The following is a 20,600-nucleotide window of genomic DNA, read 5'->3' on the forward strand; positions in this document are numbered from 1 at the left end:
ATCTTCAGCTTCTGTCTGCTCCCTCTGTCCTTTTTTTTTTTTTTTAACATTCTGCCTGACTTTCACTCTGCTTATAAGGGACTCCAGGAACCCAGATTAAAGCCCAATCTGAATCATTTGGGCCACGCCTTAACTGACATAACATCTGGAAGAGATTTTATTTATAATGGGTTCATCCCCAGAAGAATGGATTAAGTTTATAAAACAGGCTTTTCTGGGCTATCTAGCTCCAAATGAGAAAAGTCTACCTTCTTGACCCTTAAAAGACATGTTCTTTCTACATGAAAAATGTATTCATTCCATCACAACATCCCAAAAGCTTTAAGTGTTTTCAGTAACAACATTAAGTACAAAGTCTCATCAAAATCTGTTATGGGTGTAGTCTATTCTAGGGCAAAATTCTCCTCTGTCTGTGGACCTATTAAACCTAGAAGACAAGTTATCCACTTCCAATATACAATGGAGGGACATGCACAGGATAAACATTCCCATGCCAGAAGAGAGAAATTGGTAGGAAAACAGGATCACGGGTTACCCTCCCAAGGGCTTGTGCAGTGGCCATGCTCCCTCTGAGTGCTGGGGTGAAGGCCCCACCCCTCCAAGCATAAGGGTGGGAGTCAGGCTCTCCACAAATCCTTGGGCACAGGCCCCACCCTCTCCAAGCACTGGGGTGACATTAGTCTTCCTGAACAATGGGGCACAATTTCTGCCCCATCCAAGTGCTGAGGCAGAAGGCCCGCCCCCTCCAAGCCCAAGGACAGACCCATGCTTTCCATACACATGGGTGTGCCCACTCTCTTGGCCCTAGGAGATCTCTTCAGTCCATATCAGTGACTTCCATATTTTGGCTCTTGAAGTCATTCTTCCTTCACTTTGTCCCATTATGTCCCTTTCAGTCCACTCACCATATTGTATCCTTCTTCCAGTTAGGAGATAGAATAGTGATAGTAAGTATTTTAAAAAACATGGCCCTTGCAATGGTTAAGTTCATATGTCAGCTTGGTGAGAGTGTCCAGTTGTTTGGCCAAACAAGCACTGGCTTGATTGTAACTATGAGGTTGTTTCAGGAATTTAAAGCATTAGTCCCTTGACTAAATTTACAGCTGATTACATCTACAATCAAAAAAGGAGATTGCCTTCAGCAATGAGAGAAGTCTTATCTAATCAGCTGAACACCTTCAAGGGAAAACTGATGATTTCAGCTGTCAGAAAGAATTTCCATCTCTACTTCAGCCAGGCAGCTTCTGCTGGAGTCCTTCATGAATTTCCCAAATTGCAGTTTGCCCAGTGGAATTCAGACTTGCCAATCCTCCATGGTAGAAGGATTATATATATTATATATATAATAAATATATACAATAAATCTTATATTTACATACATATATATTTATATATCTCCTGTCAGTTCCACTTCTCTTGAGAACCTTGACTAAGAAGCTTAAGCTAAGAAGCTTAAGAGTCTTTGGGGAAAAAAAATATTAATTATTTATTTATTATGTACACACATATATATACTACACACATAAAACCACAACTGTAATAGATGCTACAAATAAAAGCATGCAGACCTTAAAAAGCATGTAATAGAAGGATCTAATATTTGTGGGAGACCAGGAAAGGCTTTCTCTAGTAAGTTACTGCTCCTTTGAAATCTGAAAGATGGCAAGATGTTAATAGGAAAAGAAAAGGACATCCCAAGCATAGTCAACACTATGGGAGGAAAGGTAAACTATGAATTATGTTCTCTTTCCTGAGCTTCAGTATCTTAGGATATCTAATGGGTGATCTAAAATCAGCACTTGTAAATATGTGTCTGGAGTTTGGAGGAAAGATCTGTCTAGATGTTGAAGCCATATGAGAAAGACTTTTGTCCAGGGAAAAAGGGAAGTGTGAGAAGAAAAATTCCCTACCCTGATGCTTGTTGAACTCCGACATTTAATGGCCAGGTAGAAGATCAGAAGCATAAAATGAATGTATAGAGTGAACAGTAACACATAGTAACAGCTAGTTTACAAATGGGGATGTGGCTGAAAATGGTAGTCTAGGTATATAAATGCCAATTGACAGAATGCTAGAGAATAATCTGGGAACTGAATAGCACAATAAACCAAGAGGTAAATGAGAATTGTGGTTGATGGTACAGATGCACAAGTGTCCTTTGTTAGCTAGAGCAAATGTACATCACTATTGCAGGGTGGTGGGAATGTGGAGAAGCATGGGAAGACTACAACTGGAGTGACCTATAGACTGTGGTTAGCAGTAATAACATAATATTCTTGCATCAATGCCCAAGATGTACTTTGTTGATAGTGTGGCAGTATGGGAAATGTGTGCCAAATGTATACTATGGATGTGGTAACAATCAGATGGTATATATTATTTTTAACGAATGTTCCACCACAGTATGGTATGTTGATAGAGGGGTGTTTGAGAATTCTGCACATGTGCATCATTGTTTTATAAGTTTACAAGTTCTGTCATAAAAAATATATTTTAAAATAATAATAAGGTGGGTTGGGGGAAAATACACCAAATATAAGATTGGGACTATAATTTATAGTAAGATTTTGATAATATTCTTTCATAATTAGTAAAAAACATCTCACGACAATGCAAGGTGTTGGTGGAGGTTTGAGGTATGAGACCCCTGTATGATGTGATGCATGTTTGCTTTGTAAGTTAACATCTTTTAGTATACACTTATACTTCTGTCTGTGCATATATAAATGATATAAAGATAATAATATTAATAGGGTGAGTTGGGGGAAATACCTTGGTCAGTAGTAATACTTTGACAATGTTGAGTCAGTTAAAAAGGTTTAACAATGCAATGCATTAGTGGTAGGATGAGGTGCAAGAGTCTTGTATGATGTTATATATGTTGGTTTTGTTAGTTCACAACTGTTACTGTACACTTATTGTTTATGTATGTTTATGTATAAGTGACATATTTCAATAAATTTTTTAAAAGGGAAAAAATAGCAAAAAAAAAAAAAAAGCCTGAAATGAAGAATGAGAGTGAGTGGTCAGAGAGACAAATGGAAAATTAGGAAATGGGTTGTCTTGCCAAAGAAAGAGAGAATTTTAAGAAAAAGAGATTGGCCAACCATGTCAATTGATCCTGAAGGTCAACTATGATGAGAGCTGAAAAAAATCTGTTGGATTTGTTGACATGCAGGTCAAGACCTGTTGGAGTGTCATTATGGGCAGAAGTCAGAAGAGGTAAACAAGAGGGAAGGACATAGAGGGAGAGAGAAGAGACCATTCCCTCCAAAGGTCAGCTCTGCAAATGAGGGGAGAGGTAAGTGTTCCTCAAAGAGGAATGAGACCAAGGGAGGTATATTAGTCAGCCAAAAGGAGTACTTATGAAAGGACCAGAAATCCACAGGCTTTTATAAAGGGAATTTGGGAAGCAGATGTGGCTCAAGTGATAGAGATTCTGCCTACCATGTGGGAGGACCTGGGTTTGATTCCTGGGGCCTCCTGGTGAAAAAGAAGAAAAGAAAGCGTACCTACATGGCAAGCCAGTGCCTGCATGAGTGGCTGCATGGTGAGCACAAGTGCCTGCATGGTGAACCAGTGCCCACACAAGTGAGTCATGCAGCAATGATGACACATCAAAAGAGAGACAAGGGGAGAGTCAAGGTGAAGCACAGCAGAAACCAGGGAATGAGGTGGCGCAATTACCAGGGACCTCTCTCCACATCAGAGGTCCCCAGGATTGAATCCTGGTGAATCCTACAGGAGAGAAAATGAAAAGAGAAAACAACATAGACAGCAAAAACATCAGGGCAGAAGGAAGGGAAGGGGAAATAAATAAATAAATAAATAAATAAATAAATAAATAAATAAATAAATAAAATATTTTTTAAAAATATATAGATACATAAAGGGAATGTATTTGGGGCAAAAGTTTACAGTTACAAGGCCCTAAAGAGTCCAACTCAAGGTTGATTTGTCTCCCAAAGTCATTTGCCATCTGTTGAAGCAAGATAGCAGGTGATGTCTGTGAGGTAGCAGGTGATGTCTGTGAGGGTTCAGCCTTCCTCTTTCTCGTTAAGGTTCCGTGGGCCCAGGTTCTTCCCATCTCAGCTGTAGGCTGAAGGGCTCCATTCTTCCTGGGCTCAGACACTCAGGGCTCTGATCTCTTCAGCTGTGAACTCTCAGGTGAATGGCTAGTCTCTCTCCTTGGGGCCACAGGATTAAAGCTCTCTCTTCTGCCATGACTATGGAGCTTTTTTCTTCTGTGTATTTCTTCTGTGTTCTTGATTGAGTGTCCATTTACACAGCCCACCAAGGGGGCAGGGACTCAACCCTCCATGCCCTAATGATGTGGTTGAATCAAAGCCCTAATCTTGTTTAATCAGATAAATGTAACTCCTTTGAATTTAAACCAGTCAAAGGAATCATGTCCAGAGGAACAGACCAGTTTACCAACATAATCATTATCTCTTTTTGGAATTCACAAATAATATCAAACTGCCAAAGGAGGGTTTGTGTTTGTTTTTAAAAAAGAGAAATTTCACCTCTCTTAAAAACCAGCCAGGATTATTCAAGTACAAGGAGAAGCTGTATATACAAAAGAGAAAAGAAATGACTGATAGCACAAAGTTCCTGAGAAGCTGAGGGGTAGGACCCAAAGAACAGGTAGAAGAATTAGCCTTAGGTAGAACAGACACTTCTATCACAAAGTAGGGGGAGATAGATGCAGATATAATATTCATGTACTAGACACTGATAGCTATTCTAATCTTGTTCCTTGCTAAAAAAGGAAAAATAACTCCCCAATTTTTCTTGCTAAAAAGGAAAAAAAAAAAAACACCCAAATTTTTCAGGTGTTTGTTAGTTGTGGAATCAAGGGAGCCCCTTTCCAGACACTAAAAGAAAATGGTAGTCTCAATGGCCAAAGTTTAATTGCCTTTTCCTGGTTAATGATAAGGATTAGACATAGACACGTGGTGGCCACGTGGACTTTTCTCACTATTTAAAATAGGCACATGGGGAGAAAAGGCTTCTCTACTCTTCTGCTCCACATTAATATGTCTGACTGTGCCTCCCAAAACTGAGGTAACCATCTTGAAATCATGAAAACACAAGCCCGAGGATAAAAGTCAACATGCTGAAGAAAGTAGGTGCAAAGATGCAAAGATGGAAAGATCTGGGCCCTAGAATGCATCACGGAGACTCTGAGCTGCCCAATGCTGGAGTCACTCACCCTCCAGACCTTCTAAGGCACAATAGGATAAATGTTCTTCATTGTTTCAGCCACTTCTATTTAGGTTTTCTATTCTGTACACTTAAAAACATCCTAACAGAAATAGTAGCTAATTATACCTTTTAATTTGTTCATTAAAATAGATACTCTAAGGACCTTTCTTAGCTTAGTTTAAGTTACTCTATGTACCTGAAAATACTAACGCTTTAAAGCTTCATTATGTTTTTTCCTAATTAAACAATTCAGAGGGTATACAAATTTAGAGAGACATTCTCCTAATTAGCCCAAATTATTTTGGTTTTGCTTTAGTTAGTGACTTATTCTTATCTCTTCCTCAGAAGTGAAGTGCATTAAGCTCTTAGGAAGTGCAGTTTAAAGTATTTTGCTCTCGTTACTACTCAAAAATCTAAAGACGCTCTCTTCTTAGGCTGGCTCTTTGGGACTTTCTGAAAATAATTCCAGTAGAGGTCAGAACTGGACCCAGTTCTGTGATTTCAGTCAATCCACCCTCCTCATGTATCACTTGGAGACCTGGGATTTATACAACGTATTTACTCACCTGTTAGAAAAAGACAGAGTAACTCTAATCTACTAAAATAAAATTGGGTCTGTATGGGTAAATTCTAAACTGCTCCCCCCTCCCCCAAAAAAGGAACCAAATATCAGAGTTCTGGGCTAAACAAAGCCTGCAATTCTAAGTCTTCTTTTTAAAAAGTTAAAATATAAAGATAAGCTTACGCATTAAATCAGATAGGATTTCAACACCAAATATTTTCATATATGGGTGTCTTTCTCTTTGCAGAATACAAGCATTAAAAATTTTCTTTACCATTAGAATATATTAACTTGGGACTTTAAAATAGAAGCTAATGTAAACATTCCTCACTCTCAAAGAATAAAAGCTCACACAGTGACTGTCAATGTGATGGCTGCTTTACAGGTCTCCAATATGCCCAAAGGAAGCTCTGCTAATAGAAACACTGGAGAGAGGGGGCAGAGGAAGATGGCAAAAGGCTACTGTATCTGGTACCAAAACCAAAAAGAATCAAAGGGTTGAAAATAAGTGATAATTTCTTAAAAATAAAAAGTTGAAAAAAGAGACAATACAGCCTATGAAGAAAAGAGAAGTGAAATTAAAGATCAACCATAATCAATGCTATGATAGATGAGCACCCCAAAAAAATATTTTCTAAGGGCTGTGATATATTCCAGAGTTTCAATCTCTAGCATGCTCTCCCTTTGCATTCATTACATTTTCCACAAACTAAGCTAGCACTCCTGTGCAGGCCAGCACTCCACTTGGCCAGCTCACTGAGTGGGCCAGTACTCCATATGGGCCAGATCTCCACTCGGGCCAGCTCACTGTGCCTTCACCAGGAGGCCCCAGGAATCAAACCCTGGATGATAGACTGGAGCCCAGTCACTTGAGCCATATCCAATCCCCAGCATGCATGTTTTAAAATATTAATCTGTGCATAGATTAAAAACAAAACAATTGGAAGAACCAGAAAAACTGAATCATATTAGGAATCAGGGTATGATTGGTCAAAATGCATGATTAATAATAATATTTTACATTTCAGGAAAGCCAATTCCTAAAGCAACTGATGAGCTCTCTGTAGTTAAGTTTCTAACACTCCTTAACCCACATTCCAACATAAACTATACTTTCTTCTCTGCACAGCTACAAGAGGTTCTTGAAGTGGCTTAAAATTACTGGGAGGAAACTTCTGGGCACTGGTTTTAGAATAAAGGAAAGGCAATGGCTACAGAGACCATGGTGTCAAAATCTTGCTCATTATCACAAAAAAGAGTTGGAGATTAAACCACTTCATGTTTTCCTGCTCTGCATGACCACCTTTTCCCCTCACTCATGCTGAAGAAAGTCCTTGGATAACTGTATATTACAGGTCCTAAACTGTGGTTTATGGGATTTTAGGAAGGAAGATGGCCTATGGGTAAATAAATGAGTTAACCAAAACCTTAAAAATTATTTTTAATTCTAGGACTTCTCTGTAACCTTTCAGATGCTAATGTGCTCAGTGATTCTCCAAGACAGAGCTGTAAAAGTCAGTGCCTCCCAAATGTAACTGACCACAGAAACTTTTTCCGAAGATGCTGAACACAGTTTGGGGAACACTGGCCTGTCTAGACAATCTGAACTTCAATTCAAACTGGGTGTGCCTTTTGTCAATTTATCCAATCTGTACGCAATTCAATCTGATTTAATACACATTTGTTGAACTCCTACTGTGTGACAGGTAATGGCATGGTGGGAGATAAAAAGGTGAGTCAAGACTTTTCCCCTACCCCAGGTGTGCTATGCTATGAGTAAAGTTCCCTTCACCAACACGCAACTCTCTCCAGTTCCCCTCATTTCTGGCACACCAGGTACCAGCAGTTTGTTCTCTGCCCCAGGGACCTTTTCTCACACTCCAGACACAGGATTATGATGCAGAGGAAGAACTGCCAAACTAGCTTACACTCTGGAAGACTTTGTGCCAACTGATGCAGTGAGAATTGGGCATCTGTTTGTCTCCCTCTCCTTCCAAGTTGCAGAACTTTCTTTAATATTGTCACCTAACTCCTGGAAGTCCTAATTGACTGAGATGTCAGCCCTACCTAGTTTGCAGAGGAATTGCTAAAAAGCAACATAATCAGCCTTTCTCTGTTTCTCAAAGTCCTCCCTGCCACTGGCTGATGTAGCATTGTGCCTGGTTCTCTTCTCTCTGATCACTTTCCCTTACTCCTACTCGCTCTCCTTCCTCCAAACAGTCCTTTAATCTTGGAGTTTCCCAGAGTTCCCTGTTCAACCATCTTCTTTCCTCTCAATATATACTAGTCTCAGGTAATCAAACCCACTCCACAGCGGCATATAAAATTGAAATCAAGTATGCTGGCAACTGAAACTTATGAATATGTTCTTTGTACACAAAGAGTTATGGCAATAATAAAACAAAAGTTTTGAGTATTTGTATACTAGTATAATAGCACAGAATTTTACTTGTGTTTAAAACTTGTATAAAACAGTCTAAAATTCAGGAAACACATAATAATATATCAGTAACAGGGATAAATTTGGCATAAAATTAGCTGCCTAAAATATTTTAATTTCCTTATTACTACCAAATTGTTAAATGTGCAATAAAAATATTTCAACTGTCAGTATGGGTTTTAAGAGGAAATCATTTTGATCATTTCCTGTCAAGGAAAAGAGTAAATATTATTACTAGTAATTTAAAAACTATAATAACAGGACATGAAAAAAGTGCTCAAAACACCAAAGGAAAGGGAAAGCTGGTACATTAAGACATATTCTATATTTTTAAATATACCATGAAATTTGAAAAACAAGTTAAAAATAAAGTGACAAAGTTAAGAGTGATTGCTTACTGAAAGGGAAGACTAGAAAAGCTTATTGATTACAAAGACTAAGTATTTTATAATTACAAAAGCAGTAAGTTGGTACTTGGCTTATTTAAAAGGAATAAAAATGGGACTCAAACGCTAATATTGACCTTGTGTAGAACATAAAATCTTTTCTCCAGAACTAACCATTGGAAGTGTACTTCCAGTGCCTTCAGGTATAGATAGCAAAGATAAAATCACGCTATTGTAGAACAAATGGGAATTGTAGAGCTCAACCTGCACAACCTCTCCTTTGCACAGCTGATGAACTGAGGCCAGAGTGACGTGGAGACTTGCCGAGGCCCACGGTGATGACAAACCTGGGACTTCTGACTCAGCCCAGTGCTGTCCACACCACAGGGCTCCTCAGTGATGTCAGCTTCATTCCTCCATTGGCGAGAAGCAAAAAGCAGCGCCAGTATCCCTCACGCTCGTTCCCCCTCTCACCTCCCTCTTGCTTTGGACTCTGACCTCCAGGTCCCTCTCCTGTTCTCCATGCCCCTCTCCACCACCACATCACTTACTTCCTCCCATTTCCCTCAGGAACCTTCATAGGACTCCACTCCCACTGCTCTGTGAAGCCAGAGTGGAGGACACCGACGTTGGCCCAACGAGTGCCAAGCATTGCACTAGGAACTTCCACATGCATTATGCCACTGAGTCCACATATGAACCTGCAGGGTTGAGACCATCCTCATTTTATGGATGAGAAATTGAGGTGATATGTCAGAAAACTAGAAAGCTGTAGACCCTTCATTCATAACCATGACTTCTGACCATACCATTTGTATTAGTCAGCCAAAGGGGTGCTGAAGCAAAGTGTCAGAAATTGGTTAGTTTTTATAAAGGGAATTTATTTGGGATAGGAGCTTACAGATACTAGGCCATAAAGCATAAATGACTTCCCTCACCAAAGTCTATTTTCACATGTTGGAGCAAGATGGTTGCCAACGTCTGCGAGGGTTCAGGCTTCCTGGGTTCCTCTCTTCCAGGGTCTTGCTTCTCTCTGGGTTCAGGGTTCCTCTTTTCCTGGGGCTTTCTCCTGTTTCCTCTGTGAGCTTACTTCCCAGGGCTCCAGCATAAGGCTTCAGCATCAAACTCCAACATCAAAACCCTCCACTCTGTCCTTTGCCATGTAATTTATCTGTGAGTCCCCACCCCTTGGTGCCCTACTGACATAAGAGGTTTACCTGATTACTAAATTAAGTAAGTTAATTAAGTAAGTTAATTTAGTAATCAAGTAAACCTCTGAATCCAATATGATCTCATATGCCCAGAAAAAAAGACCAGTTTACAAACATAATCCAATATTTCTTTTTGGAATTCATCAATAGTATCAACGTGCTACACCATTTATCCAACTATTCAGTCATGCCCTGAGAGACCAATAAAGGCCACCTACACACCATGCATCCCTGGGTTCAGAGGTTACAACAGTGAGCAGAGCAGACCAGCCCCTTTCTTATAGAGCATATAGCTTAGTGGGGGACAAGAGACACTAATCAGATCATCATAAAGCTAAGTATTCAGTCATAAAGAACAGTGATAACTGTTAAGAAGGGTCCTAAAAACAGCAGAACCTGTGGGGGGAGAGATGAGCAGGCATAAAAATGTTTGATATCGGATCTGAAGGATGAGAAGCAGCTAATTGGAGAGGATGTGTAACATTCTAGGAACTAACAGAGTCCAGAGAGGACTTTGGGGAGAGACGATTAAGGATGAGACTGAAAAGGCAGGCAGGAGCCGATGAGGCAGAAAGAAGGCCTGCAGGTAAGAAGGTGCCTGAGAACAGCAGTCCCGATTTACCCGATATGCCAAAGTGTGAACTGTACCTGATCGACAGGCGCCTCCACTTTCACATCATGGTCCTCTTTTACTTCTGGTGCCCCTTGAGTTTCTGTGTGAGGAGTCCGTGCTTTAAACACATCGCCTTCTGAGGGGAAATAAAGTGGGCAGGCTTAGCGAATTGTACATTTTCTGACTGAAATCAAAGTTATGGCAAGAGTGGACAAAAGTTGGCATCGTCTTAGCTTCCTGTATCATCAAGCCGGCAATCTGGTCTGTAATCACAGATCCCCCATACCCATTATTCTCATTTTTCTTGTTTCTGTAGAGGCACTTAGCTCAGTGGGCCTTGGTTTCAGCCTTTTCAATGCATGTGTCTGCCATGGACCCTGAAAGTCATAGTTATCTCTTTGTACCCCGACCACAGAAGTTACTACAAAGGCTAAAGTACATTAAATATTTAATAAAAATGTGTCCAATTAATTGAATTAGAAATAAATAGAAAGCAACCCACCATGTGATCAAATGTCTAAATCATAGAACACATTTTAAGTAAATGCAGTTTTATTACTTTAAAATATATTTAAGAAGGTGTGAATGAACTCAATTTGAAAAAACTAGGTGTTTCCGTTGTGCCTCGTAAGGCACTTACCTTAATGGATAGACAAGAAATATTTTAATTAGCATTACAATTAGATGGGTTAAAAGCTTGTAAAATTCCAAAAGTTCTTGATGGCTATATCCTTACACTGGTCAGAAGAAGAAAAAGTAGGTAAACCCTGAGTAATTAAAAGGATATAAAGGTGGCAATCAGTAGCCAAATCAGGATTGACAAGGACCCCTTGTTGGGAGTAGCAAGGACAGGAAGCTCTGCACACACAGCCAGTCACTCCAGAATGAGAAACACCAATTGCAGGCACAGTCCTTTCTCCTTCAAGAATCCCGGACCTGCTTCATCCCTCACCTACTACATTCTTGTCCTCCACCTCCCTTCTGAGCACTTAACTCAAGAAAAACCACCACCAGAGTCTTGAGCTGGACATGTTCCTAATCAGGGATGAAGAGTTAGAAGGTGAGACAAAAGGGAAAGGCAGGAACAATTTCAGAAGATGGCAACAGATTACTAGGCAGCGCTGAATGCTCTCACAAAACAACAGAGAAAGAGCCAAAAGCTGTGTGAGGGACATGCTTTGGGGGTCAGCACACAAGGGCAGTGCTATCCAACTCCCAGGATGGTGAGGGACAGAGAGATAAAGAAGTCTGAAATAACAAACATGAGTTACTAAGCCCCAGTGGCAGCTGAGAAGGGCTTCCCTCCACACCCCCAAGACATAAAGCTGGGGTAAAACCCCTGGCTCACTGCAGTCAACTGAGAGGGGAACAGACATCTTCCTCTCTGTCAGCTATTTCGAGGAAAAAGGTGCTTTGCTTCAGTGAATTCAGCCAGCAGAGCCCACTTTGACACTCCGATCTGGAGATTCAACAAAGGAACACAGGAACGCCAAGACTGAAACAACTCCGTGGAAAGGTGCATTGAAAATCGCCATCAGCTGGCTGATCTGGAAAATGCGTTGACAGAAACTGCTCTCCATACTCTCTGTAGCCAACCCCTGGGAGAAAACCTGCAGTCCACTAGTGAGTCCCTGGCCCAATTTTGAAAACTTAAGCCAGGCAATTTTAAAGACCTAGAAAAAGTTGAACCAAATATCAAAGAAGAACTGAGAAAGAAAAAACAATAGGCAAGAGAGAGAAATTGGCCAACAGAGTAAATTCATCAACATATTCAGATGCCTAGACATCAGCAAAAAAATTACAAGCCATACTAGGAAACAGGAAGAGATGGCCCAGACAAAAGAACAAACCAAATATCCTAAAGAGATACAGGATTCAGTAAAATTAATCAGTGATAATCACACAACTCTCCTAAATCACTTGACAGAATTTAAAGAAAATATGGCTAAAGAAATAAAAGGTATTAAGAACACACTGGGAGCACATAAAGAACAATTTGAAAGTCTGCAAAGAAAATAGAAATGAAAGACACAGTGGAAGACATTAAAAATATATTAAAGGCACATAAGAGCAGATTTGAATTGCTTGAAGACAGAATTAGTGATTTCAAAGATGGAAGATCTGAACTGGAACAGACAGGAGAACAGAAAGAGAAGAGAAGAGAAAAAATGGAACAGAGTCTCAGGGAATTGAATAACAATTGAACAACACAAAAAGCACAAACATTCACATTATTGGGGTCCCAGAAGAAGAGAATGGAAAAGGGGCAAAAAGGAGATTTGAAAAAATAATGACCAAAAACTTCCCAACCCTTATGAAGAACATAAATATTAATATCCAAGAAGGACAATGTACCCCAAACAGAAAAAAATCTGAACAGACTTACCCCAAGTCACCTACTATTCAGAATGACAAATATCAAAGATAAAGAGAGGATTCTGAAAGCAGCAAGAGCATCACATACAAGGGAAACTTGATAAGATTACGATTAAGTGCCAGGAAACAGACTTGGCCCAGTGGTTAGGGTGACCATCTACCACATGGGAGGCCCGGGGTTTGAACCACGGACCCATGTGGAGCTGGCCCATGTGCAGTGCTGATGCGCACAAGGAGTGCTGTGCCACGCAGGGGTGTCCCCCATGTAGGGAAGCCCCACGCCCAAGGAGTGTGCCCCATAAGGAGAGCCGCCCAGCCTGAAAGAAAGTGCAACCTGCCTAAGAATGGCACCACCCACACGGAGAGCTGACACAACAATATGAAGCAACCAAAAAAACACAGATTCCCGTGCCGCTGACAACAACAGAAGTGGACAAAGAAGAAGATGCAGCAAATAGACACAGAGACCAGACAACCAGGGTGGGGGGAAGGGGAGAGAAATAAATAAATTTAAAAATCTTAAAAAAAAAAAAATTAAGTGCCAACCCTTCATCAGAAAGCATAGAAGAGAGAAGAAAGTGCCAACCCTTCATCAGAAAGCATAGAAGAGAGAAGAAAGTACTGAAAGAGAAAAACTGCCAGCCAAGAATGAGGTACCTCAAAAATGAGGGTGAGGGAAGCAGACATGGCTCAACTGATAGAGTGTCTGTCAACCATATGGAGGGTCCAGGGTTCGATCCCCAGGACCTCCTGACCCATGTGGTAAGCTGGCCCACGCACAGTGCTGCAATGCACAAGGAGTACCATGCCATGCAGGGTGCCCCCATGTAGGGGTGTCCCATGCGCAAGGAGTGTGCCCCACAAGGAGAGCCACCCCACATGAAAAAAACACAGCAGTGGCACCACACCACATGCAGCAAGATGATGCAACAAAAAAGAGATGCAGTTTCCCAGTGCCACCAGATAATGCAAGCAGTCACAGAAGAACACACAGAGAATGGACACAGAGAGCAGACAATGGGGGGGAAGGGGAGAGAAATAAATAAAATAAATCTTAAGGGCAACAGACTTGGCCCATTGGTTAGGGTGTCCGTCTACCACATGGGAGATCTGCGGTTCAAACCCCGGGCCTCCTTGACCCATGTAGAGCTGGCCCACGTGCAGTGCCAATATGCGCAAGGAGTGCCCTGCCACATAGGGGTGTCCCCACATAGGGGAGCCCCATGCGCAAGGAGTGAGCCCAGTAAGGAGAGCTGCCCAGCACGAAAGAGTACAGCCTGCCCAGGAATGGTGCTGCCCACAGGGAGAGCTGACACAACAAGATGACACAACAAAAAAAAACACAGATTCCCGTGCCACTGACAACAACAGAAACAGACAAAGAAGACGCAGCAAGTAGACACATAGAACAGACAACCGGAGTTGGGGGAGAAGAGAGAGAAATAAATAAATAAATAAATTTATAAATAAATAAATAAGTAAGCTAAATCTTAAAAAAAAAAATGAGGGTGAGTTCAAAGACTTCTGAGATAGACTAACAAGAGATACTAAAGAGGATGCTGCAGCCTGAAAGGAAAAAACAAAAGCAAGAGATTTGGAAAAGAGTTTAGAAATGAAGATTATTTGAAAGGGTAAAAGCAAGTCCTGGGAAGAAAGGAACCCTGAACACAGAAAGAAGCAAGACCCTGAAAGGGAGGAACCCAGGAAGCCTGAACCCTCACAGATATTGGCAGCCATCGTGCTCCAACACGTGATAATAGACTTTGGTGAGGGAAGTAACTTATGCTTTATGGCCTAGTATCTGTAAGCTCCTACCCCAAATAAATACCCTTTATAAAAACCAATCCATTCTGATATTTTGCATTAGCACTCCTTTGGCTGACTAATAAAAGGTCAAAGAAGAAACTGCAAGAGAATTCAGTAAATATCTTGAGATGAAAGAAAATGAGAACACAACATATCAAAGCCTATGGGACACTGCAAAGGCAGTGCTGAGAGGGAAATGTGTAGCCCTCAGTGCTTACATTAAAAAAGAAGAAAGAGCTAAAATTGAAGATCTAACTGCATACTTGGAGGAAACAGAAAAAGAGTAGCAACCTAATCCCAAACCAAGCCAAAGGAAAGAAATCAGAACAGAAATAAATGAAATTGAGAATAACAACAACAAAAACAACAGAATAAACAAAACTAAAAGTTGGTTCTTTGAGATGATCAACATAATTAATAAACCCCTAGCTAGACTGACAAAGAAAAAAAGAGAGAAGACACAAATAAATAAAATCAGAAATGAGAGGGGGGAAATACTACTGATCCTGCAGAAATAAGAGAGAGATCATAAGAGGATACTATGAACAACTGTATGCAGAAAAAACTAGACAATGTAGAGGAGATGGACAAATTCCTGGAAACATACAAACCACCTACACTGACCCTAGAAGAAATGGAAGATCACAACAAACCAATCACAAATGAAAAGATTAAAAGTCATCAAAAACCTATCAAAGATGAAAAGCCCAGGACCAGATGGTTTCACAGATGAATTTTGCCAATCATTCAAAGACAATCTAATACCAATCTTGCTCAAGCTCTTCCAAAAAATTGAACAGGAAGGAATGCTACCAAACTCATTCTACAAAGCTAAGATTACCCTATTACCAAAACCAGATAAAGATACTACAAAAAAAAAGAAAATTACAGATCAATATCTCTAATTAATATAGATGCAAAAATCTTCAACAAAATACTTGCAAACTAAATCCAAAAGCACATCAAAAGAATTATACACCATGACCAAGTGGTTTTTTCCCCAGGTATGCAAGGGTGGTTCAACACAATAAAATCATTTAGTGTCATAAACCACATTGATAAATTGAAGAAGAAAAATCACATGATCCTCTCAATTGATGCAGAAAAGGCATTTGACAAAATGCAGCATCCTTTATTGACAAAATGCTCCAAAAGATAAGAATAGAAGGAAGCTTTCTCAATATGGTAAAGTGCATTTATGAAAAACCTACAGCTAGCATAGTACTCAATGGTGAAAACCTGAAAGCTTTCACACAGAGGTCAGGAATAAGAAAAGGATGCGTACTGTCACCATTATTATTCAATATTGTGCTAGAAATTCTGGCTAGAGCAATTAGGCTAGATAGAGAAAAAAAGGCACCCAAATAGGAAAGGAAGAAGTAAAACTTTCATTATTCACTGATGATATGATCCTACATCTAGAATCTCCTTAAAAATCCACAAAAAAGCTACAAGAACTAATAAGACAAGTTCAGCAAAGTGGCGAGATTCAAGATTAATACACAAAAATTATTAGCGTTTCTATATGCTACTTATGTGCAATCTGAGGAAGAAATCAGAAAAATTCCATTTACAATAGCAACTAAAACAATCAAATATTTAGTTATAAACTTAACCAAGGACCTGTATTTAGAAAACTACAAAACATTGCTGAAAAAAAACCTGAAAAAGACTTTTTAAAAAACAATAATAATAAAATAAATAAATGGAAGGGTATTCCGTGTTCATCGATTGGAAGACTAAATATCACTAAGATGTCAATTCTACCCAAATTGATTGACAGATTCAATGCAATCCCAGTAAAAGGGATAGAAAATAATAGTCATCAAGGGCCTACTATGTTACAGGCACTATTCTATGCATTTAATATTTAATATGCATGGCAATCTTTAAACACACTTATGACCATTTCATAGAGAAGGAATTTGCCCATAGATAGGTGTTCATTGAGGCCAGAATTTGAACTCCAAAGTTCACACTCCATCTTCAACAACATACTACATCCAAAAGGGAAGTCCACTGTGTGTTGGGCAGCCCATACAGCTTGTAAATATAGTTTGCCAAAGAAATGATGTAATATACAGTGATTAAATATTCTATTACTGTTCATATAATACTTTAAGTAGGTATAGCTTAAATTGGCTTTGGTTTGAGACCCAGCCTGACTACTATTAGATTATTATATATATGGTTACATGTATATAGCTCTATTCTGTTATATTATTATGACAGTGTAATATATTTCCTTACACATCAGCCTCACCTGCCCGACGACAGTTGCATGAAAGGACTGAGTATGTCTTACTCACTTTTAGTACCTAATCCAGGGCCTAACCTACAGTAGGACAATGCATCCATTTGTAACTGGAAGGCAGAGGGCAGAAGGACCAAGAGCAAAGCTTTAAGGAAATGTTCATATTTTTAGCCTGGAAGCAAAAAAGAGTAGTAGAGAGAGCTAGAAATGATCAGAGAACAATGGGGGGGGGGGGAAATCTGAGATGTTTAGATGGTCATAGGAGGCAAGGGAGAAGAAAGTTAAAATAAAAAATTATTTTTCCAAAAAAAATCAGATGCTGTAGAGAAGCAAACAGCCTCTCCTTCTCACCATCTTCCTTTCCTCTCTATAAGCAGTCACAGGACTTGAATTATATTATTAAGTATCTATTAAATATATTAATGAGATAAAACATGAAAATTCAGGCCTAATCCAGAGCCTGGTAAAGCTTACTTAAAGTTTTATGAATAGAAGGAGCAGCAGCAGCAGTAGTAGTAGTATATTTAAAATAAGTTCTGAGGTTTAATCTTTTAAATGTCTCTTATATTCAAAGAGCAAACCTAACCACACCAGATGGCTCTTATTTTTATGTTTCCCTCATAAGATTGATTGCTTGTTGTTTTCTGGGTCATTGTTCCTTAAGGGAAAAATATATTCAGCCCTGACATACAGAGACTACAGAATTACTTTTAAATACTATATTTATCTTGGAGGGCTTCCTATTAGAGAACCCCATTGCCTTCAGCATTGGAATTTTGTTTTTCTGCTCTCCCTACCACTGCTCTAAAAGTCGAACATTTTTATGAAAACTACAATAGTTACAAGTCAAGAAATATTTTCGCAAAATAAAATTTACTTGAAATTTTATATATATATATATTCTTAACAGGGCAGCATTGTTTCGTTGTCTATGGCCAAATGAAATTTCACATTACCTGCGCCACTTGGGATTAAAGGTTCCACGGTAGGAATTTTCTTTCCTTGCTTGGCGTAATAAACAGAATCCTGTGTTTTAGGAGGCACAACTTCATTTTTATAAGGTTCTTTTCCTTTGACAGTCTCCTAAAGGAAAAGTTAAGAATAAAAAGTATATCTCCAGAACAGTGTCATGCCATGAGTCTTATCAATTATTCTGAGTATTATCAGGGGAAGCACATGGTTCATCAGATTAGACAACGGAGTGGAATTCAGATGCCTTGGAAGAAGCATCATTTCTAGTATAGTCTGGGCCACTCTGTTCTTTACATTTCCCCTTCTGCAATATATAACAATAATAACTCTATGCCTCCCTCCCTCCCAGGGACATTGCAGGAGTGGCAAATCCCCAGAGGAGCCAACAAATACCTGACAAAATAATGGGATTGCATTCGGGGACTAAACAAGTTAAAGGCGGTTTCTCTGGCTCTTTAGAGACACTCTTGAAAAGCCTAATAAAAATCGCTGTCTCAACAAAAATGAAAAAACTATTCCTGCTGGAGCCTCTGAGTAGGATGAGTAATTCTGGTTAAAAAAAAAAAAAATTCAACACACGGCAGGTTTTCTTTGAGTTACAATAAAGAGGGACTTGGATTTTTTTTTTTAATCTATAGACAGCAATAATAAAGCATAATTAGATCACGGTGTAGAGATGAAATAATTCTTACCCTCCCAATTCTATTCCATAAACTATCTCTAAATTACAAGCTGTCTTTTTAATTTTGCCCTTTTAGAATTCTTTGGAAATGAATATAGGCAAAAGTATAAAAATAGACATTTCTTTCAAGATCTCTGTGTCACTTAAGAAAATGTCAAACTGAAAACACCTACCTTGTACCATTAAGATATTGTATAAGATGAAAACCACTAATTTTTTCCCTTGTGGAAATTTAAGTGTGAAAATAGTCCTTCAACTTTATAAAGGAGCCCAAGAAACTTTGTCTACTTATTTTAAGTAGCTTTCCTACCAGCTTGAATCATTTTCATAAGTATAGGAAACCAGATCTTGGCAGAACTGGTTTTAGATACAGAAAATGGTACATGGGTACTTCTATTTTGGAGGGAGCTGGGGGGTTGGAATTCTGAAAATCCAGCCAATTCTTATTTGTTGCAGTACAGGGCATGGAAAAGCACCCAGCACATCCTGAAGACTGGTCGCTCAATAACATTGGTTAAGTAAAAATTAAATTTCCTATACAATGCAAAGTTAGTTAGGTTGCATAAAAGCAGGCATTTAGAATCAAGCTCTCACATTAACCCAGTGTATCTTTGATGTGCACATGAACTCTCTCCCTAATGAATAGTTCCACTGGAAGTTATTAAACTATTTAATTTTTAATTTATGGCCAGGAGGATGGCAGATTGAAGAGTGGGCATGATGCCACTCAAACCAATTTTACTTTTTAATCTTATTCCCTTACCTATGCACATGAAGAAAATGCACACTTTCTTTTTATGAAACTCAGTGAAATTTAAGAGGCAATGTAGTCTCATCAAGTCTTGGCTCAGACAGCAGCTTTTTAGAGAGAACTATCTTGATCACTCTCAATTCCCCTCACCCTTTGTATTTTTCCCATACATTCGATAGATAATTTATTTAAATGTTTATTGTGTATCTTTTACCATTCAAGCATTATAATCCCTATCAGAACACGGATATTTGCATGTTTGTTTGCCCCTTAATGATCTTCCAGAGAACAGGGCCTGGCAGACAGTAGGTACTTAATAAACATTTGTGATTGGCAACAGTACAAATGTGATCACCCTCCACCTTCAAACACTTCAAGGAGTTTTCACAACTTTAGCTTGATATTCAAATGCCTTCGCTTAGCACAGAGGCCTTCGCCATCTAAATAAATCACACTTACTTTCCTCGCCTCCTTTCCCATCCCACTATCACACACAATTTTCACTGCAAACATGCCAACTCCATGCTTTTCTACTTGCAGCCCACCTCATCCAAATTCCCTTTCTCCCCTCCTTCCTAACTTACTACTGCTCATCCTTCAAACCCCAACTCAAGCAGCACCTCCAAGGTCCCTTTGGTGTGTTCTGATAACACCTCTACATATCTGTCCCAGACCACAGGCTTTTCTGTTTGCTAAGCACATAGTAGACTCTCAGTATGTGCATTTTGTTGGATTAAACCTAATGGTTGTTCAATAAATATTTGCTGATCTAATGAAGTGAATAGGGAGATGTGGAAGAAAGAGAAAAAGGAGAGCTGAATTCTTGGCATCCTTCAGACAAGAAAAATTTAAAGCTTGATGGGGATAATTTCTGCTAGTCAGAAATACATATATTAAATACATATTCTTATCTATTTTTTTTCTGAACAATTTAAAAGTAGATTGCACATATCATGCACTTTTGCCTCTTAGCACTTCAGTATTTAACACTAAAGCATACCTCCATTTAGTACTTTAGTATGTGTTTCCTGACAACAGAGATAGCCTCTTACACAATCATGGGACAGTTACCAAATCCAAGAAACTAAACCTGGATACAATACTCATATCTAATCTACCATTCATATTCAAATTTTGTCAATTGTCCCAATAAGGTCCAGGATCACATATTGCATGGAGAAGTCATGTCTCCTTAGTTTCCTTTAATCTGGAACAGTTCTTCAGATTTTCTTTGTCTTTCAGGAGATTGATATTTTTGAAGACTGCAGGCCTTGTTTGGTTTTATAGAAAGTTCCTGAATTGAGCTTTGTCTGATATTTCCTCATGATTTGATTACGGT

The 20,600-nt window shown here is 39.2% G+C and overlaps 1 protein-coding gene across 7 annotated transcripts in view; it reads right to left on the minus strand.

Annotated features, from left to right (window-relative positions):
- The window catches only part of DCDC2C (doublecortin domain containing 2C), a 178,454-nt gene that overhangs the window by 58,654 nt on the left and 99,200 nt on the right, over positions 1 to 20,600 (minus strand). For all 7 annotated transcript variants that reach the window (XR_009183470.1, XR_009183471.1, XM_058287930.2 and 4 more), the window contains exons 7-8: positions 17,813 to 17,939; positions 10,456 to 10,556 (exon numbers count right to left, since the gene is read on the minus strand). Coding sequence is in view for 5 of the 7 variants with exons in the window: in XM_058287930.2 (XP_058143913.1) it covers positions 10,456 to 10,556; positions 17,813 to 17,939 (228 nt within the window). In the remaining 2 variants the exon portion in view is untranslated. The remainder of the gene's footprint in view (positions 1 to 10,455; positions 10,557 to 17,812; positions 17,940 to 20,600) is intronic.

This window comes from Dasypus novemcinctus, chromosome 25, assembly GCF_030445035.2.
Source record: "Dasypus novemcinctus isolate mDasNov1 chromosome 25, mDasNov1.1.hap2, whole genome shotgun sequence".
Classification (NCBI taxonomy): Eukaryota; Metazoa; Chordata; class Mammalia; order Cingulata; family Dasypodidae; genus Dasypus; species Dasypus novemcinctus.